The 26,106-nt window shown below is 37.7% G+C and overlaps 1 protein-coding gene across 2 annotated transcripts in view; it reads right to left on the bottom strand.

The window, feature by feature from the left end:
* Window positions 1-26,106, bottom strand: part of TMCC3 (transmembrane and coiled-coil domain family 3) — a 54,565-nt gene that overhangs the window by 14,979 nt on the left and 13,480 nt on the right. The window contains exon 1 of one of the 2 annotated variants that reach the window (XM_062015545.1): window positions 25,098-25,153. The exons of the other annotated variant lie outside the window; for it this stretch is intronic. Coding sequence (XP_061871529.1) covers window positions 25,098-25,103 — 6 coding nt within the window. The 5' untranslated portion in view covers window positions 25,104-25,153. Of the gene's footprint in view, window positions 1-25,097; window positions 25,154-26,106 lie in introns of those variants that run through there. 2 annotated transcript variants of the gene reach the window in all.

The raw sequence follows: 26,106 nt of genomic DNA, 5'->3' as shown, positions 1-26,106 counted from the left end.
AAATGTGAAGCAGATATAGACGGTTATTTCTTCCCAAAGATCCTGAGGTGAGATCCATTTGGGAGAATGCAATCTGTAGTGACTGCAGTGACTAGAGCACAGAAAGCACCAGCCCACCCTAGTGTAGCACTTCCTCAGGCGTACACCTCATGGTTGCTCAGAGGCATCTGTTCCACTGACTGTCATCAGTAGCTCTCTACCAGCATGAGAGAGCTCAGCCACTGACGTTTAAGTGTCAAATTTAACTCTACTATTTATTTCATAGATTTCTTTTATACTCTTTTAAGAAGTGGCTGAAAGTAGCACAGAAAAAAAATCCTGAAACATTAGCAAGACAGAATCATTGACTGCATACACACATATCAGGCTCCAGAAAGCATCTTTGGGTTGTCCTTCTAACAAAAGCAAACCATGAAGACAATGTGATCTATTTATTTGAACAGGCCCAGTTCGAAGGTGGCTTGTTGTTTGAGGTTTTTTTTTTTTTCCCTTTCCCTAAACAGCCTCATTACCGTCTTAAGTCATAGCTGCAAGCTTATGATGACAATTTAAATCTATCTTACAAGACTTTTGGAGGAGTATCTGATAGAAAAAAAAAATCCCATAGGAAGAATTCAAGACAGTATCAAATCTGCTTTAAAGCTTTTAGGGTTTATTAATAACAAAAATAAGCAAGAATAAATATATTTTTCCTAAAGAAGTATGCATATACCAGAAGGACAGGGGTCGCAATGGGTAAAAGAGCATGCAGGGAAGAGGTTTTTTTTACTTCTTCAGTATATTCCAAAGTAGAAACGTGTTTGGGGAGAGAATATTACCACTGCTCCTTCTAAAATCCACGGGAGAAGAATCCTTGATGGAATGCTTAAAATAGTGCTTAATCATCATAAAAGATTTTAAGTTATATAAAACCAGCTCCCAAAATTGCCATAGAGTATGTTACAGCAAAACATCTTACACTCATGTTTTTGGGACTTTTTTTTTTAAAGAGCTACTTAACAGTTAATATCTAGAAGTATCTATGCTCAGAACATCATACTAACAATCACGCAGGGGGTTGAGAATATAGGAACAAAAAGAGAAAGCCATCCCTACTTTTTACTGGGGAAATCAGAGACCCAGGGTGATTTGTCTGAGGCCACCTGGCAAACATTGGTGGAGTCAAATAACACAGAAGGTTCTTTTACCATCATCAGTTCATCTATCACCTATCAAAAATAAAACATTAAAGCTGTAAGGCATTTCACTAACACTAGAGGTTTATTGCAAGTAGCAGTCAAAGATAATCCTAGATATCCTTTGGCAAGTACTTACACTTCAATATTCAAACGCTAGGGAGCTTCAAGGGCATTCCATGAGTAAGGCATCAGATATCAGTCTGTAGAGCTTTGAATACTTTGGAAAATTTTCCCCATAGGCCAATACAGTCTGATAATTATAAAAATTCAGCTGTTACACTAACTTAGCAAGATCTCAGACATAGAGTAAGCAACTAAGTATATCAGGCAAGAGCTCAGATATAGAACACACTCCTTTTCAAGGTCAGTTTGATTAACTGTCTTTCCCTCTGTTTTGTTGTGTTGGTTTTTTTTTATAGCACCACAGATTTGAGACTGTAAACACAGGCACCTCAGGAAAGATGTAAGTGTGCTTGCAATTTTAGTTTAAGAAAAGAAAAACCAATAGTGTTTAAAATGCTATTAAACAACTTCTATAGGAAGCAATTGCAAAGAAAGCATAAACGTGTAAGTTCTGGTGTTACTAGAAAGATGGCTTTTAGTCCCCTAATTAGAAAGATGTCTTTTACTCTCCTAGTCTAATTTTCGTCAATGCCAAATAGTCATACCTAAACTGTGACCCAGACAGCCAAGTTCACATCAACATTGTTTTGCTTCAAATTGCATGGACATGCTCAGTTCAAACTAGGAGTATCTTAGAAATAACCTTTTACCTGATTTCTAATTAAAGGATTGAACTAATGCCAAATTAGCTAGGTCACTGCTTGTGTGTAAATAAGCCTTCAGATATGGTACTACCTCAGATGAAATGAACAATGGGAGAAGAGAACAATGAGGGGAAGAGGCAGTCTTCTGCTTCATGCTAACACCAGCTCCTCCAAAATCCGAAAACATCCACTAAAAAGTCTCCCATGTCATGCCTTCACTCAGTCCTGTTCTGGATTGTTCCACAGCGTAAGACATACATGGGCAAACCAGTTCCAATAGAAACAAGTTCTGTGGCTAGACACTGTAAACTTCAACAAGGCTTAATAAAACTAAGCAAGCTACTTCCCAGTTACTGTCCAACAGTTAAGGTAAAAAATAACATTAAAAAAAGAAATCACTGTTCTGGATAGGAAAAACAATACAGTGATGAACTAATACTCAGATTTACTATGCCTGAGCTTCTTAAGGGGGAAAGAGGTAGGCTACACATCTCACAGTTAAATATTTTGCTTCAGATTAGTTGCACTCTTCACGTAAGTGCCATTAATTAAGAAGTCATTAAAGTACTCTCTCCTAACCTCTTACATCAAAAGTAAATGTAACTTTTACATGTATGTTCCATCTCAGGTTTCCACAGCAATATAAGGAAATACCTGGGAGCCCCAGGGACTACACGAGTGGTTCCATCAAGAGCGCTTAGGATAAAGCTGCACTCCCACTGAAGGAGAAGTGCCTTTCACCTGACACAAATGCCTCAACATACAGCCACTATGAATCACTGTGAGGGTGGCATATTTTTGAAGTGATGCAAGACATTCTGTATCTCTTCTATACTAATTGTTCAACTTCCTTTCTGTGCTTCCTTCTCCCTTAGCTTTTATGGATTTTCTTCCCCTCTCATTCAATAATGAGCTTTCTTTTACTGAAGATGTTCAAATGACATTTTCCAGAATACTGAGAAATACCCTGTGAAAACTCAGCTGCTATACATTTTCAGTTACTAAATCCTTTTCTATGAATGAGAATTTGGTAAAAAGCCAGCCACATCCCTGCCATGACTAACCAGTTCTCACAGTTACAGCACACACTTCCAATTTCCCACCACTTGTGACTTAGAGTAGACTTCCCTTTATATCACTCCCTTGCCCAACTTCCCATCACAAATTACCTATTCTATATCTGATCTATCTATTCTGATCTGATCTGTATCTATCTAGCTGATAAAGCTACAACAGGTCCTCTGCTCCCTCCTCCCAGCTCTTTCTGTTTTACAGTCAACGCTTTTAATTTCATTACTATTCAGATAGTTTGTTTCCAGAAAATCTACCTACTAGAACTGAACAATCATACAAGAGACTTCCAGGGAATATTACTAAGTTTTTTGCCCCCAGTTACAGAGAAATAACTCCTACATAGAACTTAATAGTCAACAATCAACCAAGTCCTCCTCTCCCCAAACACAGACAATGATAAGGAAATTTGAAATATATGGTTTACAGATCTATAAAAATCAAACCCACAACCCAACACGGATTTTAGAAAGTCTAATTCATGGCTTTTACTGCTTTGAGCTGGCAACAGTTGCATAAAACTTATTGTGTAACAGGAACATTAAAGACTTTACATAAGCAGGGAATTTTGGAAGTCCTACTATTCAGAGATAAAGCACTTGAAACCCAGACAGACCAGCCATCGTAGGTAAAGGCCCTGAGACATGGAGTTTTTGTTTGTTTTAACCATTGCAAAACTTCCATTTATAAACAAGAGAACAATAACTTCACCACGTATAAGACCTTTTCATTTGCGTTAACGCTGTGGCAGTGCATCCGGAGCATATAAACAATCACATCTTGTCCTGTACAGGAGCAGAGTCACATATTCAAAGGAGCTTATTTGCTTCTTCCTTTTCCCTCCCTCTTCTCTCCCATACTGGGCTGATAAAGTAGAACCTCAAAAATACATTTTTGTTACATTAGCAGTTTTGTGTATACACAGGACTTTTAGTTCATTTTTTGATATGAATGTCTAATCAAAAGATAAGGTCTGCTTCACTGTGTTACATGACTTAACCACAGGCTGCCTAATAGGCAGCTTAGATGTCATTTTTCACTACTGTGGGAACTATTGAAAGGCTGAGAGCTGTGGCTTCAATCTGTCTTTTAGAATGACCTCATGCATACCTGATACTCCTCCCACTTCTCTAACTCAGATATTAAGGACCCTAAGACTTACTTGTCCACTAAGTTCAATACCTGGTAGCCCTCTTTCCAGGTATCAGCAGCAAACAAACCAACATATTTGAACTTAGAAGCCTGCTGAACACCATGGAGTCTTGCCTCCCTCCCTCCTCTCCCTCTCCTCATCCTCACCCCTGCCCTAATATCTCGGGCTGCTCTTCAGGAAAGGATCTCTCTTTTGGAGAGCATTTTATTTATGTCTCCATAATAACTAGTACATCTTTTGACAAGGCAATGTATTTTTTAAAGCTTAGTTACTTATATACACAAGCAAACTTTCACTGTTTTCTGTATTACACATATGAATACAGGTTTGTTTTTCTTTTGTTCCACACCAGATATTCAAGACTTGTATTTGTGAAGAACACTACAAACAAGCCCAAAGTCAGAGAGCTGCAGAGAGAATGGGCTACTGAAAGTCCAAAACTTTAGCCATATTTCATGACTTACACATAGAGAAAGGGAGAAAAAAAAAAAGACTGCCAGAAAAGGAGGTTAAAGGTTTTCTTTTAAAGCCTATTTTAATAAAAATAAACTTTTTTTTTTTTAAATGAAAAAATAGCATTATACAAGGTAAGGACAACTAAAACTGGAACCACACAAATGCATCATTATACAGACAATTTGTTCTTCAAAAACAATGCTGCAATAGTGATATTTGAAGCCAGTATACATAACTGATTAATACTGCTCTGAATCAACTCTGGATGAAAACATCTTGAGTGCAGTATGTGCCAAAATTGTCTGCAGAGCCAGTGGATTTAACCCTCTGCCTCCTGAAGACCACAACAACAGAACTGTATGGCATTTTTTCATCTAAATTTCTTTTCAAAATACCAAGAACCTTTTTCTTTCTTTTCACTGAAGGGGCAATACAGAGTATTAGACAGTCAAACTACAGTTTCCTGCTCAGGCAGTAATCTTTCCGTATCTTCCTCCTGGAACAAAGTGAAACATTGTTCCCCAAGTTAATATAAATAACATTGTTCTGAAAAGTAAAAATATAATGGAACAAGGTTTTCTGCTGTTGTGACTATGCTACTAAACAGGACAGAGGAGATGCTTTCCATCTCTGAACAGAACTAATCACATCTTCAAGAGCAACTATAACAACTCTCCTTATTCTGGAGGAAATGTCTTCAAATATTACTTGTATGCTTACAATCATCCTTATATAAATGTATACATATAAAAATGGTCTTCTCTAAGTCTTGTTAAAATACATATATATAAATATCATTATAAGCAAGTGCTAACCACAGAAAATCTCATATACTGCTTTATTTTTCTTTTGCTATGTTTCAGCTAATGTGTACCTTCTGGAGAACCTGCTCTTCAGTACAGTATTTTAACTTTAATCATCAATTCAAATAGTTACAGCTAAACATGAACTCAGAAAAAAAGATAACTGGTCCAGAAAGACAGGGCATACATTTAGAAGATGAATGTGCTGTGAATTCATTTTGAAGAGATTCCATGTACACATAACAGCAACATATCCATCCTAGTTTCAGATGGGATAGGAGTTAATTTTTATTTCTAGTAGCTGGTACACAGCTGAGGTTTGGATTCAGGGAGAGTTGGACTCACATTGATAACACACTGATGGTTTAGGTCTTTCTAAGTAGTGTTTATCTTGAGTTAAGGACTTTCCCATGCTCTGCCAGCACACAGGGGCAGAAGAAGCTGGGAGGAGCATGGCCAGAACAGCTTGGCCAGGACAGCTCACCCAAACTAGTCAAAGGGCTATTCCGTACCACAGGATATCATGTCCATTGCTGAAACTGGGGAGAGTTGGTGTGAATGGGGTGGATCATTGCTTGGGCATTGGTCAGCAGGTCATGAGGAACTGCACTGGGCACCATTTGTTCTTTTGTCTTTTTTTTTTTTCCTCCTTGGGTTTTATTGCTCTTTTTTTATTATACTCCTTTTCTTTACTATTATAATAACAATTATTATTAACGATTACTGTAGCTGTTATATTTTCATAAAATCATAGAATGGTAGGGGTTGGAAGGGACCTTTAGAGATCATCTAGTCCAACCCCCCTGCAGAAGCAGGTTCACCTAGAACAGGTTGCATAGGAACACATCCAGGCAGGTCTTGAAGATGTCCAAGGAAGGAGACTCCACAACCCCCGTGGGCAGCCTGTGCCAGGGCTCCCTCATCTGAACAGTGAAATAGTTTTTTCTTAAATATAAGTGAAACTTTTTGTGTTCCAGCTTCATCCCATTACCCCTTGTCCTGTTGCTAGCTACTACAGAAAAAAGGGATGTCCCAACCTCCTGACACTCACCCTTTAGATATTTATAAATGTTAATAAGATCTCCCCTCAATCTCCTCCAGACTAAACAGCCCCAGTTCCCGCAGCCTTTCCGCATATGAAAGATGTTCCATTCCCCTGATCATCTTGGTGGCCCTGTGCTGGACTCCCTCCAGAAGTTCCCTGTCCCTCTTGAGCTGAGGAGCCCAGAACTGGACACAGGACTCCAGATGAGGCCTCGCTAGGGCAAAGTAGAGGGGGAGCAGAACTTCCTTTGACCTGCTGGCCACACTCTTCTTGATGCATCCCAGGATGCCATTGGCCTTCTTTTATTTCATTTCATTTTAGTTAGTAAACTGTTCTTAACCTACAAGATTTACTTTATTCTCTGTTTTTCCTCCCCATCTCACCGTGGGGTAGAAGATAGTGGTGAGTGAGGGACTGTGTGATGCTTCGTTGTTGGCTGACATTAAATCACAGCAACATCAGGGTGAACGACTGTTTTAACTACTGTTTTGTGCACTCCCAAGAAACATGTTTTGTGTGTGCACCAATTGCCTATTTGTTAGTAGCAAAGGAAGAAAATCTGCTTAGAAGTCTTTAAAAAAATTAAACTAACTTTTAGGTTAAGCAATTTGAAGGACTCATCACACATTTAAACTGTCTATAGCACAGGATTTTTCAGCTAATACTGTTGTATCAGTTTTATAGAAGAAAAATAATAACCCAATATTTGTACTTAATGATGGGTCATCCCCATACTCCTTTTTTTCCTTTTTCTTTCACATTTTTGTACACATCATACAGTTCAAATGCTAATGCACATTACAGAAGATCTGTCAGCCCATAATAGAAACTGTATTGTAGAGAAGTTCCACAAGTCAATAACATTAATTAAAAGCTTAAAATGCAGAAGGCATGTCAAACTGAAAAGAAAATCAAAGATATTCATCCAATTAGAGAGTAATAAAACCCTACAGTGAAATTTTTATCTAGTCTTTAAAATATTCCTATCCTGAGAACATATTTTCCCAATTAATGTGATTTATTGAACTCAATAACTTTCAGAAAGCAATTCTGACAATTTTGGCAGATAAACTAGGTTACATTATACTGTCACTGTACTACTGGCAATGAAAGTGTTAAATCAGTTTTAGAGGTAAAGAAAAAAAATGGTATTTTTTCAACAATTGCCTTTAACAGGGATTCACAACGTTTTTGAGAGTATGGTACAAAGGCTCTGAACAAGCTTTAGAGAGTATGGTACAAGCTTTTGAACAAGCTTGAGTAGTAACCATTATGTATTGTCAGAGTAGTACTGGCAAATGAAAGCAGACTTCTCTCAGAGACATTTGCAAACTGAAAATACATCTATCTCTGGCCAGAATAAAAATGTCAAGGGTGGACTGAACTCCTGCAGATAATAAAGGCTCATTACAAACCTCACTGACTTCTACTCTAACTACAAGGCACATTTGGTGAGCATATCATCATTTAGTATAATACACAGGAGAATGTGTAATATGCACAAAATTTAGCACAAATTCAGTGCTCAAACTAAATTAAAAAACCCAAACAAACAAAAAAATCTTGCTCCTTTCTCTCTGTCATCCAACACAAAAACCATTCCTAAATACATGACTGCGGGATAAAAATTACAGGCAAGAAACAGAAGTGACTTTGTTTAACAGACTGCTGGAAGGGAAACTGTTCAGTTGCACAGCACACGATATTGTGTAGAAAGAGATTCAGTAGGAAAAACTGTGTTTAAGTTGGTCTTTCTTAATCTGCTAAAAACATGCTGCTAATCTAAAAGTCATTTAATGCAGTGAAACTAAAACATCTTATCTTAGATACTGTAATTGAGAGGGCTGATAAAATGCTGTAGACTAACTCTACACATTTTCTTTGCTACATTAATATATTTATGCGAAAGTGTGCTCAATGCTGCACAGATCTAGCCAAGAACTATCATAGGAGACACAGGGCTAAAAGGGCAACACCAATAATGCAACAAAAAGTGTTGCATAAGAAAATTACAAGCAATTACAGGTTTGCAGTCTATATTGCTTATACTTATTTTCTTGCCTTTCAATGTGTTATAGATCCCCATTTTTTGTATTCAAGGCCCTTCAGAAATTTTTTTGTTAAAACTATGTAGGAGGACAGAAAGGATTAAGGCCTTTCTAGAGTCACGATTTAATTTGGATCTCTTTGCTGTCTTCTCCTGGTTTCAGCTGGGATAGAGTTAACTTTCTGCCTAGTAGCAGGTACACAGCTGAGGTTTGGATTTAGTGTGAGAATAATGCTGAAAACACATTGATGGTTTAGTTGTCACTCAGTAGTGCTTATCTTGAGTTAAGGACTTCTCAGTTTCCCATGCTCTGCCAGCATGCAGGTGCAGAAGAAGGTGGTAGGGAGTATGGCCAGGACAGATCACTCAAACCAGCCAAGAGGCTATTCCATACCACAGAGTTTCATATCCATTGATGAAACTGGGGGGAGTTGGTGGGAAGGGGTGGATTGCTACTCGGGCATTAGTTAGTGGGTGGTGAACAATTGTATTTGGCATCACTTGTCTTCTCTTGGGTTTTGTTTCTGTCTTTTTGTTATATTCCTTTTCACCATTGTCATTATTATTGTATTTTCTTTTAATTTAGTTAAACTGCTATTATCTCAATCAAGTTTTACTTTTTCCCCCTACTGTCCTCCCCACCCACTGGGAATGTGAAGGAGTGAGTGGTTGTCTGGTGCTTAGTCACTGGCTGGGGTTAAACCACAATACCCTCCTCAAAGGATGCTGTCAGAGGGATTATTTATTTAACTGGACAAAGGCAATAATAGCAGTGTTTCATTGTTCTCGGATAATGCCTCTCAGGTAATGATAAAATTATTCTTCATATAATATTTGTTGAAATATAATTAAAGCTCAGAGAGGTTTACTTTACCAAGATATTTATATGGCCAGATGCCATATTAACCATAATTTAGACTCTAAAGACAAAACAGGCAAACTTGTCAATTCATATCAACAAGGATCCCTGGCTAATCAAATAGATTTTTTTGAAAAAGGACAACAATATTGTCAGAATATTGTAGTACGGTCAACTTAAATAAAAGTAAGTATTGCTTGCGAAAGCAATAATATCTACACTGACAGTTACATGCTTATGCTCTAACTTTGTACTTTTTTTTTCAATTGTGTCTTTCTACTTCTTGATTTTGCTTATGCTATATTTGCAACTTCGTATTCTTTTTAAAAATGAATTTAATCATACTTAATCATACATAACTGCAATATATTTTACACAGTACAATACTTGTCAAAACTGTCAATATATGAATTAGTATTTCTTAAAAGTCTTACAGATGGAAATATAGGAAATTAAGACTATCCCTGAACAATTAATCTTTTTGAAATAATAGTGATGAACTACATTACACCACACATACAAGTGTTTATTCTGGATACTGCAAACTGCAAAGTTTGATTTATGGAGTCCATACACTTCAATTTGAATGGGTACTTGACTCAACAACTGATAATATTGCTTTAATAAAATACAATCTTAGAATGGATTTTGCTATATTCTCAGTAATGTCCATTATTAAATCCATAGTGATGAGTACATGCCGGAACATAAGAGGTTCCAAAGAAATGCAAGGAAGAGTTTCTTTACTGTGAGGGTGACAGAGCACTGGAACAGGCTGCCCAGCTGGGTTGTTGAGTCTCCTTCTCTGGAGACATTCAAAGTCCACATGGACGAGTTCCTGTGTGACCTACTCTAGGTGGTCCTGCTAGACTAGAGGATCCTTCTAGGTAACTTACAGCATCTTAAGTGTTGGAAGTGGTATAAATACATATGATAAAGAAACAATGTCCAAGTCACACACACTGTTTTACCCAGAATCTCATTCAGCATTGCTGATAAGCTTTACATGCTATGAAGAAACAAAGCTACTTATATTGTTTAAGCAGAGATGGCAACAGAAGTTACTTACATGATATTTAACAGAAACTTCATTAAGTAAGTAGGCATTTCAGACTCTTTAATAGCCATAACCCATGTTAGGTAGACCAGGATAGCATTTCTGAAACACGAGCACAGGCTATTGCCTTTCTACTTGGCCAAGCTGTCACACAACCAAGATCACCATCCTTGACTTAAACATTTCAGAAACTGAGTGATAGCATCTGCCAATCAATTTCTCTGCCAAGTGTACGAAAACTGTTGTTTTCATACACAGATTGGCAGACACTTCTGAGCATTTTTAAGAATTATCTTTCAGCTTATTGAAAGTCACTGCCTCCCTTACCTAACCATGGAGAACCGGGAGAGCCTCTCTCAAGCCACTGCCGTAGTCAAACAGTTGCACTCATCTCATTTTAACATTATGTGAAGCTATAGGCTGCCAAACTTCAGACTGTTCCCCGCATTCTTTGGTCATTACAACACAACAGAATCACTTAAAGCAGGATATAAGTTCAGCCATGTGCTTCCCTACCTACCTTTTCCCATAAAGCACTGCAATAACCCCGACTGTCTTTTCAAGGCAGCTTGTAATCTTAATTCAGAGCATTTAAACAACTATCAACAGAAAACAGCATGTGTTCAGTTTACATTCACACTAAACATAGAGGGATTCTCAAAAGCACATACACAGAAATGCTGGTTGCCAGCTCTCTTTTAATGCTAGTTCCTACGTATTAAACGCATATTAGATTTTTCTATTTTTAGAGTTGAGGAGACGTTATCAGCCTATTTACCAATATGATTTGATTAGAAATGAAGCTGCAATCAATATCAATCTTCCATTCCTAGCCTGCCTGCCTCCCTCTCCTTTGAACTTTCTAAATAGATTCATTTCTCCCCCCCCCCCGCCTTAAGTTTCTATTCAGACAATCTAAAAGGATATGCTTTATCACATGGTTTGCTTTGGTGTAAGAGATTTATAAACATATTACCATATTCAGTCATAGCAACAGCACAGAAAAAAAGAACAAAGCGGAGCTCAGTGCAAAAGGAAGCAGACAAGAGTCATGCTGTCCTTGGAGTCCAACCACCGTTACTGGCACTGCCCTTAGTCAGAGCTCTGTACCTGAGCAGGGAGTTCTGCTTGGCTACAGGCTCCTATATCCTGTAGTAAACAGCCTAACATTTGACACAGGAGACCTTATACCTTTGAAAGTGGAATAGCAAAACAAACCCCAAAACACAGTACTAATTTTAAAAGATCAAGGCATTAGAAAAATGTCTAAATATTTTGTCTCTTTCTCGTTTGATCAAGTCCTTAGAGTAATTCAACCTGCATAAACTACCATCTATAAATCAGATATTTAGTGCTCTCAAGAGGCAGAGGAAGCTCTACATACACTACCAAACACTCAAAAATATGCCTCCTGTGAGATTAGACAAACAAGGTTAGCCTAATTACAATTTTCACACAGTGAGTTAATATTCTATAAGGTATTACCTGTTGAAAAAAACATTTCCCAAATACTCTTCCTAAACAAATAGACCAACAAATGCATCCACTTTCTGTAGTCAGTAACTCAACAAGTTGGTGAAACACCTAAATCACTCCATAGCTCTTTCACAAGCCAAAGGTGCAAGTAGTTCCTGAAGCAAGTCCCACGCTTCCTTTCAACTACTCCTCTTTGCTCATCTCTGAAGTCTGTCATCCCTCAACTTCATTTACATTTTTTCTAAGGAACATTTTAACCAATTACCTCACTGAAAATTCTGCTACATAGGTCAAGGTTTCACCACTATGGCCAAGGCGGAAAAGTCAGGTGCTATATGGATAGTGGTTATGTTAGAGCTCAGAGATTCCCTTCTTAAAACAATTTGTGTTTGCTGCTGTGGCAAAAAAGCTTTTGCTGAAAAAACTTTGAGCTCAGAGAAAGAGAGGGCTCTGCAAGAAATTATAGTGCAAGCTGCAATGGAAGCTACTTCAGCTTATGCCCCTCTAATTCTTAGGATGTACATTACAATTGAAGCACACTGATAGCAGGAGGAACAAGTTAAAGAAATGTGTTAGAGGTGTCACTTCTATACACAGGAGTAACACATACCAGCCTAGCTACAGTTTGGATGTTAGCTCCAGAGAATCAACTGTTTTCCAAAATTGAGAAATGTACTTGCTACCAGCGTAAGTTTTGGGCAGAAATAGACTTTCAGAAGTAGCTCATGCAGGCTTAACACTTGTTAAAGGTTTGGAGCAGGAGAGAAAGGAAGTAGTAAACTAAAACCAAGAACACCTAACATCTCCGCCAACTAGAAGTGACCTTAATGGCTTATATTCTGTGTTCATTAGGGAGGGAACTTGTAGATTTGCAAATATTCATTGACTCTTGGAACCTATTTGTTTGGAAAAGACCTTTAAGGTCATCAAGTCCAACCACCAACCTCACACTGCCAGGCCTATCGCCAAACCATGTCTCTCAGCACCTCATCTACACATCTTTTAAAGTATCTCCAGGGATGGTGACTCCACCACTTCCCCCGGCAGCCATTAAACACTTTGGGAAACTTTAAGGAGCTGCAGTGATCTGCATAGGCCAGAAACTTTCCATGCAACAGAAACAAAAGGTGAATGCAAGAAACTCCACTACACCTCCTCAAACATAAGGAATAGTTTTGTTATTTAGTTAACTTATCTGCTCTCTAAATTCAGATTTTAAAAGTCTGTCTCTACACATGATTCTGGTACAAATCAAGCAAAATTGCATCACTTTAACTTTATGGAATAAACTGATGTAGTTAATCATTCATCCTATTTTGTCTGTAGGCTTTTGACTTGCTTTCAATTATCTTTTGTGTTCACTTACTGCTTTCAGAAGGTGTTATAAAAATAAAAGTCAATATAGAAATAAATACACCAGGTGTTATGATCCTCTGTATAATTTAACAATATTTAGACAACAGTCATATAGCCTGAAAGTAAAAGATACAGAAAAAAATAATTGTTGAAAAAGCCTGTTAAGGCTATCTGATAGCTGAAAGCCAGAGACTTGCCCAAATAAAAGTACCTATAGGTTCAAACATTTTCAGAGTCTCTTAGCCACAGCTACTGTGACCACCGTAGAGCTGTATATCCATGTAACAACTCTGAAGTACATTTAAAATAGCATAATAGACCAGTACAGAGAACTATGTCATTATTTAGCTTTTTATCAAAAAGTTGTTTCACTCTTAGTGTGACATCAGTGATGTTCAGTTTCTGCTACTGACTTGACAACACTGGTTTTAAAAGATTCAGGCTGCGCATGCATTCTTGTTTCGCGTGCAGAGCTGAGACTGGGGGTTAGCAGAGTGTAAATAACTTAAGACATTTACAACATGGTGTAATAAAGAATTCATACCATTTTAACACTGCTTTTAAAGTTCTGCAGATGGCTTCCAGGTCACATGAGGTAACAGATAAGAAAAGTTGTTACTATGTTTAAAATATCACAATACTTTGATATTTGATTACTTAAAGTATTAGGGTTGAAACCTGTGTCTGATCCTAAGTTTTCTTACCGTTTTACTGCTGTCTGTAGGGAAAGATAAGAACTCTTCTTTGAAAGGATGTTGTTTCAGAAGGTAAATGGTTTTATCATCCTGAAGGTACTACCTAAGTTTTAACCCAACCACAAACATTTTTTAACAGTCTAGAATGCCGAGACCCAACTACAAGTAGTCATCTTGCACAGTGCAAGTAAAAGAAAATCTAAGGAATTTTAGAACTTACCAGATTGGTTATGTAAGAGACTGCTACATGTACACGTGAAAGTACATAAAATCACTATCTACAGGCTTGGCAGTTTACCGGCATCCCTTACAGCGAGCAAGCCCAGTAAGGTCAAAATAGAGAAAAATTTGGGGTATTACACCTTTATGATCACCTTCCAAAGAGTTCTCACTGTTAAAAGCAACATTTAGAAGTCATAGCTAGTAATTGTAGATATGTGTTTCTTGGCACAAGCTGACAGAATGATGTGAGCTTTACTTACAACCTGGAAAATGACAAATCCTAGAAACTCCATTAGTTGCAAGAAAAGGCCCAGGGACAAATACAGGTATTTGTCTTATTTGGAATATATAGATATTTCAGGTAGTCATGCCAGATGTACTCAAAAATCTATTCTACAGGAACCTGCCTTTCCCTCTACCCTCAAAGCACATAGACACACTGGTGGGCAATAAGAGTCAGAGATGAAAAGACTAAAAACTAATCCTCACATTGTTCTTTCAAACCAATCATGAGTTCCAAGTATTATAACATGATCTATTTATTTTAATTTTGGTCAGTGTTGCCTCTTGAACCTGCTCTTTGTAAGGCGAAGACTTTGTCATCTGCCCACAGAAGATCAACTGTCACAACCGCTTTCATTGTTGAAGCACTCCAGGACTTTTGTTAGGCCAAAAGTAAACAAAGTATGTCTTTGATGACCACAGATACTTGATCTGTGCTTACACTTAGATGCCAAATAGCTCCTGCAGCCACCTCAGGTGAAATTTCATCCTCAGTCTCATACCACAGGCATCCGACACCTTGTACATAGTAATTCTGCTACCTGCAAATCATAATCCAGTCTCTTCTGTCTTCACTTTATCTCACTCATGGCATGGCTGGCATCCATGAATGATGACAGTAGCCATTCTGGCAGGTGGAAGCTGATCCAGTCACTATTTTGGGTGAAGCAGGAAGGCCTGGAATTTTCCTAAGTGTTAAGCTTAGGGAGGACACTATGGAAACTGTTCTGCTCCTCCCTGGAGGATGGGAGTAGGCCACATACAAGGACTTTGCTTCAACAGCTTTCATGAGTTCTGTTTGTGTGAGCAGCTCATGGAAGTTTCTGATCTTATGAGCTCAGGCTTTTCCCCTTACCTCTTTCCACTCTTATCTCCATGTACTTTTTGTCATGAACTCTTCAGTTTTTGGTACCTTCTCTGTCACTGCTTCCTTCACAGTTTTCTAACTACATACCTTGTAGTAGCTGGGTACCTTCCCCTCATCCAGATTTCTGCAGGGATCTACCTATTCCCTAAACCCAGTCTCTCTCTACTCCCTGACTCGATTTAGACTTAGCTCATCTCTGAGCCAAAGGGTCTTAAAGCAAGGATCTAGCTTCATAACATTTATTAACAGTAGCATATAATTTGTCATTAGCAGTACAACTTTCTGCAAACCACACCAGTATCCACTCCTATTATGAAATCTGAATAATCTCACTATCCAAGCACAATCTTTCTAGCAAGTCTTTCAGCCTCTCAGAAGATGCCTTATCAAATGTACAGATTCTCTTCAGCTTACCTAACTTTACAAGGAAAGCCACAGCAGCTTTAACTCACTGTTAGGCTCCTGGAATTAACAGCAGCAATATGATACAGCTGCAGAAATAGGAACCAATGTGAAGGCAGAACAAGCAGCTCTGTAAGTCATGTAACAAACTCAGACACTCAGCCTACCCCATCAGCCTGGTAGCATCTGGGAAAAACTTTTTCCTCTCTAGTCTCTTGTCTATGTGCCTTCACTTCTCAGAAGCACAAAAACTACAAAAGGGATCATATATAAAACCAAATCAAACAAACCCAAACAAATCCAGGCCAATACTAAATGTTTACAAGTTAAGTTATTATCAACATTGACCTACTCTTGAGGCTATCCAGGCTGCCACTTGCTTGTCAAATAAAAAATAACATCTCCTTTAAAACCTACCTTTGCACTGTACTGTAGATACTGCATGAGGGGGAGATGACTGCAACCGCATTGTGAAATATACTTCCCAGTTTTTTGACCTAGACTTTATTTAAAAACAAAACAAACCTTACAGCAATTAATAGAACAAATGAAAGCTCTCTAGCATCTGCATAATGAAAAGAATCAACAACTTTTTGTTTCTTTTGTGCTACTCAAGTAACAAAAATCAGAAGGATGGCAAGTAATACTTCAATAGTTTTAGCTGATTGAGACAGAGACATGATTCTAAACAACCTACAAGAGAACTAAGTGTTAGGTAGCATGAAGACTTTGTACTAAGGCAAATGTCACTGTTTCAAGTGTCACAAGTTCCTGTGTGACCTGATCTACGTGGACCTGCTTTAGCAGGGGGGTTGGACTAGGTGATCTCTGAAGATCCCTTCTAACCCCTACCATTCTGTGATTCTATGAAGTGAGCTGCCCTTAGCCAGTCATTTCCTGAATTATTTTTCCTGTTATTTCCCATGCTTTAATAAAATCTGTATTCCTGAAAAGTTTATTCCCTTATTCTCCAGGGACTTCAGAATAGGAGCACCGACAACATAATCTGTTGCCAGGGGAATAAACTCAAATGCAGAATGTATCATGGCTCCACTGCAGAAATCAATGGTGAAGAAATACTTGATCCAAGATGAATTGTGTTCAGTCATATGTGCCTTCAGCAACAGGCATGAAGGAAGAAAGAACCTGTAAGCTTACTTATCAGTTCAAATTGTTCATCAAGTAACTAATGGTTTCTAGGCTCTCTTCAGTTTCAAACACTTCCAGTCTCACAGTTTCTATGAAGATGCCCCAAACACTAAACTGACAGTTAAGACAACAGCGTTCCTCTGCTCTCTTGAAGAACTCTGGCCACTGGATCAAGATTTATGGGTTATAAAAGACAGTAGGGCAGTGAGGACGTGCCCCAGTAAGTGGAAAACTGTTCTCACACCATAAATGTGTTTTGAAGTAATGTACTGTGACTGCAAGAGGGCATGCTGGCATGTTGCCTTTTATTCTGTCTCACTCTTGTTATTTTTCAACAGGCACTTGTTGCACTAAACCCCTGCAGTGTTGGGGCAAACACGCCTCTGGAGGTACAGAGGCCTTGAACAGATTACAAGCCTCAAACATAGGCTCCCAAGCAGTTGAGCAAATAGATGGTAAGAAATACTCAAGATGTTCACAACAGGCTCCTTTCCTTTGTTCAGCAGCAGCATGCTGCAATATTTTCCATGAAATATGCTGAATCTAATTTTATCCTATTTCTGTAAAACTGCATTTTTTACCATTTTTTTCAGTACATTATTAATCAGCAGGGTCAGAGCCACACGTCTCCCATTACAGTTGTGCTGTGATGTTGTTCCCCACCAGTCATGACCTGAACTGAGCTTACCAAAAACCACATCCATCACTACTTAATATTGACAGGAATTAGTCGAAAAATGGTATTGTATGAAAGCCAGAGTGCTTAAATGGATTGCAAGGAGAATCTGATTTCCATACATTTCTTTTCTGTAAATGCATAACACAAGTAATGCCATTCAATTGCCTCCAAAATCATGGTTGTCTGGAATTGACTTACATACCCAAATAATTCACGAACGAAGAGAGGTGAGTGCACCCTAGTTTGTAATCAGGCCATTAGAGCCTGTCACTGTTAAGATTCTTTTGTGCTTATTTCCCCACTTACGAACCCAAGCTGTTGTTTACAACAACTTGACACTGTTATGCTCAATCACTTCATGTCATTTTAAAACTCTACTCATTTTTTTTTCCTATTAACTGTACTTATGAAAGACGTTTTCATCAAATAGAGGACAACAAGTACCTGCACAAAATAGCTTATCCTTTAGAACATTTTCTTGAACAACTGCTCTATAGTGTCAAGTATTAGAAAAGTTAGTAGGAAAAAAAACCTCACAGCACAAATCATTTCTGTATCAACTGAGGCTTCAGATCCTCAGATTATTAATTTTAACATGGATGTCTGAAGTTTGTCAAGCAAAAATTGAACCAGGACTAAGAAGTTACCTGCAATATCCATCTTTGTATGCAGCAAAGCCTAACACTTATTAAAAGTCAGATTTTATTCTTTTCATGAAAATGCACAAAGTGTAGACAAGCTGTTAAATACTTAATGCTTGGTAAGATACTGTATAACAATCTATCAAAAAAAAAGCAGTACTTTTTTTTATGAAGGTCGTGATTTTCTTGCTTCAGTGCTCATGAAAGTGTAATAATAATGTCATGCACAGGAATGAAGCATACTGAAAACCCCCAGAGGTCTGTCAAGATGTCTAGAACCAGTTTCAGAAGCAGCAACCAGAGCTACTTCAGTAAAGACCATTCTTCCACACTGTGTGGCAGCTAAGCAGTGCAGAAAGGCATTTCAAAGATTTGATTAACATCAATTGCTTTTTGTGTTCGCAAGCATGGATGAATCCAGATTGTTAAAAAAAATTATGAGGAAAATCACTATACTAGGCACTTAAAGACAATGAAACACTGTCAAATGGAATTAAGTGTGCCTACTGAAAGGAAAAGAATAAACACACATACAAACCACTAAATAGCCATGAACACACTGTGTTCTTGGAGAGAGAATTCAAAATTTAGATTGACAAGAACTTTCTATTTAACTCCTGCCACATGAAGTATATGCCCAAATTTAGTTAACATTAGTTTTCTGTGAATTTAAATTCACTCACGGAATAATAATAAAAAAAATACTAACAATTGTTTAAACTAAAAACTAAGATTTTAGTTTCCAGCAACAAATGCAGCTATGGAAACATATAAAGAGAAAAAAAACGGAACTAGCTCTCTTTGAAAATGTCAATGAAATAGTCCATGTGTATCAACAACAAACACTTCCTATGGTATTTGTTCTCTATGAAGAGAGAAACAGTCTGACAGGAAACAGACACATCAAAACGCAGTGAATACAAGAGTAACCCTGTCAGTTGTGGCACATACCACACCAGAGCAAAGTGGTCTACTGCCAATACTTGCTACTTCACTTGACATGCTTTGCCTTCCCAAAGGGACACCATCTCATTTTGAAGTTGTGCATCTTCATTCATGGTGCTCTCTCTAGGCATCTATTTGCTGCTAGGAGCACAAGAGTTGACTGGGATGTTGTGTTCAAATCAAACTTGCCTTCCCAATGCTCCCGAAGACCTCTCAGGCCTGTTTTCTCTTCCTACACTCCAACATGACACACTGAATATACTAGAATGCCTTCATCCAAGTATTTAGATCACTAACAGAGCTCTGCTATTGACACACTCCTATCAATTTATCACTATCCTGCTGATATGAAAGCTGCATTCAAATTAGAGCATAAAGCTGCCTTTTGTGGCAGAGTTCCACGGTACAGACATAGACACTATCAGAGGGCAGAAGTTACACCTGATCAGTGACTTAATAAACACCAGTTATCCACCTATCAGGTGGAAAACTTGATCCCACCTTAACTCATACTCCTGCTGATGAGTGTCACTATTGGTAGCAAAACAATGCAGATGACACCACAGATGATTAAAAATCTGTTTCCACAGAGAGAGAAAGAGAAAGCTCTTTTAAAGGAGTGGTTAAGTGCAAGCTGATGATCTGCCCAAAGGACAGCAGCAGCAGATTGTTTTCAGAACCAGGAGGCGGGCACCTGCTTCTAAGGTTACTAAAGAAGTGAAATAGGAGCCCTCATACCTGAGCACAGCCTGTATATTGAGCAAGTGGCAGCCCAAAAGCAAATACCAGTAACTGCTTTAACAACACCAGCAACCCAATTATCTTGCAACAGACAACTGACAGATGTACAATTACTATGACAAGTTGTATGAATTCTCCGAGAAACATCTTGAAACCACTACTAGAAATCATATATGCCCACAAAGTCTAGCCAATCCATTTTTAATAGTAGATTGAATGTCCCTGGAACATTAATCTTCTGTTATGCTGTGACAATGCTTAAACTGGTGAGCACTATGGGCAAGGACATCTATATGTTAACATAGCTTCACTGTTTTTTAAGCAGTTAACTTGTGATTGTCACAAATTTTACAGGCTAGAGACTCCAGCAAACACAATGGCCACCAAATAACTTTTTTCAGTACACCTGAGGAGTATCAGGACCAGTAGCTATGACAGACAATTAGAGTGAATATGTATTCTAGACTAGCACCATTAAGCAAAATTAAGGCTTACCTATCACTAAATGAATTGGATTGTTAGCTAAGTAGTTAAACATAATTGCATTTGAACTGAGATACAGCATGTATATATTCCTGTGTGTGGAAGAGCATGTAAAATAGGGGATCAGACAGTTCTCAACCACAAACAAAATTTCTGAAAGTGTTCCACAATGCAAAAATATCCACTGCTTCTTAGAGCTTTGGGCCTTAGCTTAGCCTGAACAGCAGCATGGAAGAATTGCCGTACTTCCTAGTCGCGTTTGAATTGACAGAGAAGAAGCATCAGTCTGCTGTATAATCCCCTTCAATCCAGCTAAAGCATTAGTTCAGCAAAAACAATGAAACGTGGTATTATATGGCCTTTGGACTTGTTTCCTACAAAACAGCGTCAGCTACATCTTCCCAGATCCCCTCACTCCCCACATCTCCGTACCCTCAGATTCTCTTATGTCCCTAAAATGCTAAAGAATATTTTCTGCTTCTGTCACTATCCTTAATTGTCCATTATAATAGCTCCAACTTAATTAGTGTCTTTTGCATAACCTTTCTAACCCGACAGTTGGGCAAGAAAGCATATTTTGTGGATAATCTTAAAGTATTGCCTACTGAAGGATAGGTATGCCAGTCAATGGATAACAGGCAAATTAGTTTCACTCCCTACTAGAATAAGTACCTGGGTAAGGACACATGAAAGTTATTTTCACAAGACGTCTAGGCTCATTACCTTTGAGGCTTCTAGTGTCCTGTCAAATTTATTAGGCAGAATGTATTCACTTCAACAGAACTTAATGATGCAAAAGCCTCAGGAAACATGTGAAATAAATTCCAGGACAGAAACAAAGGACATCAATGTTAAGAGCCAGGAATTTCCTTTAAGTTACTTTCATAAACTATTAGGCTTCCTTTCCAAAGAAGCCAAGTATTTCTCCTGCTACTCAAGCTTGGAAAGTAAATTTCAGAACATCATTACTCCCATGAATACTTTTTTCCTTGATTTACTACCTATACTTGCAGATAGATCTTTCTCTTCTATACCTGCTTGATTTCAACCATTTCTCCTTGTTATTGGTGCGTAAGTGCAGGATGACATACATTAAATCAAAAGCAACAGTACAAACTTCCTCTCTTTGCTTAAAGGAAAACCATACCAGATACTTTGCAGATTATTAACCATCTCTAACCCCATCTTTCTTCTATTTCCCTAATCCCTGCGAAATCACCAACTTCACATACCATTTATCACATAGCACCATAGCAAGACCCTGAGTGTGACCCTGAGCCAAAGCTCAGGCAATTCAGCAGACATTGTGTTTACTTTTGCTACAATGGCAGACCATATTAACTGACAGCATCCACCACTGGTTAATCCACAAGTTAAGTTTATTTTGTTTTCTATTTACTTCTAAGTCTTTCATTATTCTCTCCTTGAAAACTCTTTTAGAGATGTATTTCCTTTAAAGCCTTCCCTGTCACTGAGGTTATATTAAGGCCTGTCTTGACCTGTAGTATTCTTTCCAAGATTCTACACTTGCTCATCTCCTGAAGGAGGTTAGCTCTGCTAACTCCTTGCAGTTTTCTCTCTAGCACAGACTAAAGTTTTATTTTCACCTTTATTACCAGTACCTCTCTCATTTCTACATACTCATTCTGATTTGACAGAATGAGTATGTAGAAATACTCATTCTGTCAGATGAATTCTGCCTCCACTCAAACACCAGTGTCTTGCCAAACACTCAGCACAAAGCTAACCATTTGAATTCTATGCACACATCTAAATAGATTATTCTCATTTCCAGTTTACCTTAAACTCCTGTAAGAATTTACCTATACTCTTTGTATTTAAATAGCAGAACATAGTGTTTCTAGTTCTAAGGGATTAAAAAATGAAACGCTGAAGAAACAAGCATCTGAGTCACTTAATAAACAATTTAAAAGTATCCAAGAGTGATGAAAACTAAGAAGACAAAAGAGCTAAGAATGTATTAATCCAGAATGAAATTCATGCAGAGGGAAAAGAAGAGAAAGGTTAATCTAGGAGGGGATGGGAAATCTGCACACTTCAGCCTAGGGGAAAAAAAAAAATGCTATGAATCTTAAAAGTGATGCATTCATTTCATAAAAAGCTCTGCACGGGATGCAGAGCTGTAAAGTGAGGAATCTTTAAGGGCCATTTAAAGGGTTTGAGTTCACTTTACTGTTATGAAAAATCTATGCTGATATAATAACACAGGTTCTTTGTTACCAAATCTAAGTACTAAGCACTACAATCATCCCAGGCAATTCAATAGACTGGCTAAAATCATGGTGTCACACACAAGAGCAGGAGTAGGTCAGCCACTAAAATACTAATGTTTTAAACAAAAATAAATATAAATGTCACTATTGTAATTCACACTGACCACTGAATCCCAAAAGAGGATATGTCCTCAGCCAACAGCAATAAAATTATCTTTTCTTGTGGTAGTCTGCAGATAAACAATGATTAACAGCTACTTCCTAATCTTCATAGTCCCCTCTCCTCTCAACTTCATCCTTTCCTAATGAAGTCAATAAACTACAGTTTCTATACAAGTTTTGCCAAAGGGGGAAAATTGCAGGAACTGGTATGAAATATAGCTCTCAGTGAAAAGAAGAAAAATAATCACATTCCAGGCTCTTCATTTGATAATAATTTGATAATTTTTTTTTCTTGAAACAACACAATAGAGGAAAAGATGAGCTAGAGTTTCTAAGATAAATATTCATACTTCAGTTCTTATTGCTTTTTTTTCTAAAAGGAAAAGAGAAGTTAAATATTAAAAATACAGAAAGATTATAAGTAATTTAAGTATGTTATACATGCATCTATCAGTGTGCACATGTGTATAAAACACAATTGCACACTTTATAGCAATAAAACTACTGTGTCCTCTTTTCTCCTTTCCCATAAAACATAGATAACCCCAATTTTTTTTTTCTAGTGAGAGTGCATATTTGGTGCAGAATGGTCATTTTAAAATAATGTCTAGCAATAAGGAAACTCTATTTGGTACCTGCAAGAGCAATATCCAGCCTACTAAGAACATGGAGTTGTGAGTCCATTTAGGGAAAAAGAGTTATCCTGAAGAGATGTGCTGCATGAAGAATTCAATTTGACAGAAAAGAGCTTTATACAGTAGAGACAGTCCATTACTTTAGTGGTAACAACAGGGTGATGACATAACTCAGAATAAGGAGATTAAAAGTAGGAGTGGGTCTTCTGGAAAGCTCAGATATCAGAATATTGCAGTATTTTCATACTGACAATTTGTTTACTTCTGAAAAAAGTACACAGAAATTATGCAGAATATAAAACATATACTTACAATTTCAAATAATTAATGAGCACTATCTTTAGTCATTCTCCCTTTTTAAAACGATGATGGGCTGAATAAACAACGCAAAGCCTGCTCAGGCAGAAGAAAGCCGAGTATGGCCTACTGAATACTTCTGAGCACTCAATATTCAAAAAAGCAAGCCCATCTGCTGTGATAGTGCTGAAGGGTTTTCTGTTTGGAAATGAGTTGTTGAATTGAGGACACTTTGTACATTTGTTAACAAGAATGTCTCCTAAATCTTATTGCTATTGCAATGATAATGACAACAGATAGACCTGTCTGTCCCAGGAGGAAAAGACATCTCGGAGAACGATGCAATTTTATCATAGAAGTCTCAGAGCGCTCAGAACTGAATCTTCCCAGCATGTTAACCACTGCACCGGATAGTACCCGGCACTACCCTTCTAAAACGAAAGCTTCCCTAAATTTGGCAAATAATAATTACTACAGGAAATAAAGATAGTGTTTCATGTGTTGGCAAGTTTCAAAAACTGTTAGAATATTAGACTTCCAAGCCAATTCTAACTCTGTGGCTTTAAAACACACTGATGTGATGATTTGCTATATTAAGACATGAGACTGTTCAAAATCATATTGAAATGAGAATTTCTTCTCATTTCCAATTCACTAACCCTACTTTTATTGAAGTATGTACTTATTAGTCCATCAGACTGCTAGTCACCAAAGCAGCAACATCATAAGAACCTATTTGGCCCTACATAAAACAATACAGTCATAAATTTCAAACAAGTATTCAGACAGAGCTGTTAAAACTTTTTCTCACTAAACCATGAGGATTTAATATCCCTAAAATTAGCAAGTTACACTGGATGTCACCAGAGAGAAAATTTTCTTCTTAAAAATAGAAATTAAGACTCTATTTCAATGTCCAAGGGATATTAATAAAGTAAATTTACCTCTATATGACATTTTAAAGATATCTTACTAGACAGTCTACAAATTAATTGTAGCCCTTTATTTTCCTAAAATCCGATATGTTAAAAGCCATGCCACAAAAAACAATCAGTACAGGAGTGCTGTTTCTACACATAAAATTACTTTCTCCACTTTTAAAAATGTAAATTCTATCCCAAGCCTTCACTTGAGATTTCAGTTTTCACATGAACAACTTTGGTACAATTCAATCAGCATCTGTAACAATGGTAAAAGGTTGAAAAAACTTTGCTTTCTCATTGCTAGAGAAAGACAGTGAGGGCGAAAGGCAAGATAAGCTACATGTCTGCAGGAGCAGGAACCAGTGCTGCAACTGTCTACATACAGTCAGTCATAAGCAAGCAGGCATGAATATATCTACACAGTTAAACTTCAGGAGTGATGAGCAGCAGATCAAAATTTCCTTAACTCACAGACATTGAATTTGAACCGCAGCAATGTAGAGACAAAGGACAGAAATCTCCTCTCTCTCCCAATTCACTCCTTTCCCACATTCTCTTCAATATGTCCATTCCAGCATAGCAAAAGCAATTACATACTGAAGATGATGGGGCACCTTCTGAAAAGAACACATTACAGTTTAGGGAATTTGCTGAAAGATCATGCTGAAGATGCACTTACAAGGGCAACAAATGAATTCTTACTCTGAGGATTGGAACAGAGGAAGTTAGAAGATCATCATAAAAAGTTTCAAAGGAATTAGGACACTATGACCTGTCATTGGAAGGTCAAGATTTATGTAAGTTAAGTTACATGTTTTCTCAGGCAGCCTATAGTTTGGACCTCTGTCAGAGCCGTTAAGTACACATCTTATACATGCTTTATACAACAGATGCACTCCAAGAAAATCTTTCCACTTCAAACTTCAGCCTTCTTTGCCTTTCTCTTCCTGCCACTGTGCTGTACAGTTTGCTTTTTCAGCCACTTGTACTTTACAAAATGAACATGACAGCACTAATACTTGCCAGTGTCTGGGCATAAGGTAGCCTCATATAAGAAATATGCAAGAGTGACACTGAAAACTTGCCATGCAACACTTCTTGTCAAGATGTGACAACTCACTGCATACGGTCAAACTCTATACAACTTTACAACCTAGTCTTAGAAAGTCAAATTCCCGCTTCTTGGGGAGGATTCATTTTAATGGGCACATCCTGCCACAAAGGTTAATGTTGACTGAAGTCTGACAGACACACGAGGAGTAATAAACTGTCTAATATGTCCTATCAGTACATCTTTTGCTGTAGGTTACACAAGGCCAAGGTGAACTCCTTAAACCAACAGAAAAATGTACTGAAAAACTGACTTGCTTTAAACCCAAAGCAACATTGTATTTCCACAAAGAAACAACTTCAATCATACTCTCCATGTTCCAAGAATTACTACATACATTTCTGCTTCAGGCTTTTTAAAAATCAACTT

Source organism: Colius striatus, chromosome 1, assembly GCF_028858725.1.
Source record: "Colius striatus isolate bColStr4 chromosome 1, bColStr4.1.hap1, whole genome shotgun sequence".
Taxonomy (NCBI): domain Eukaryota; kingdom Metazoa; phylum Chordata; class Aves; order Coliiformes; family Coliidae; genus Colius; species Colius striatus.
This window is presented reverse-complemented; position numbering and strand designations above follow the sequence as displayed.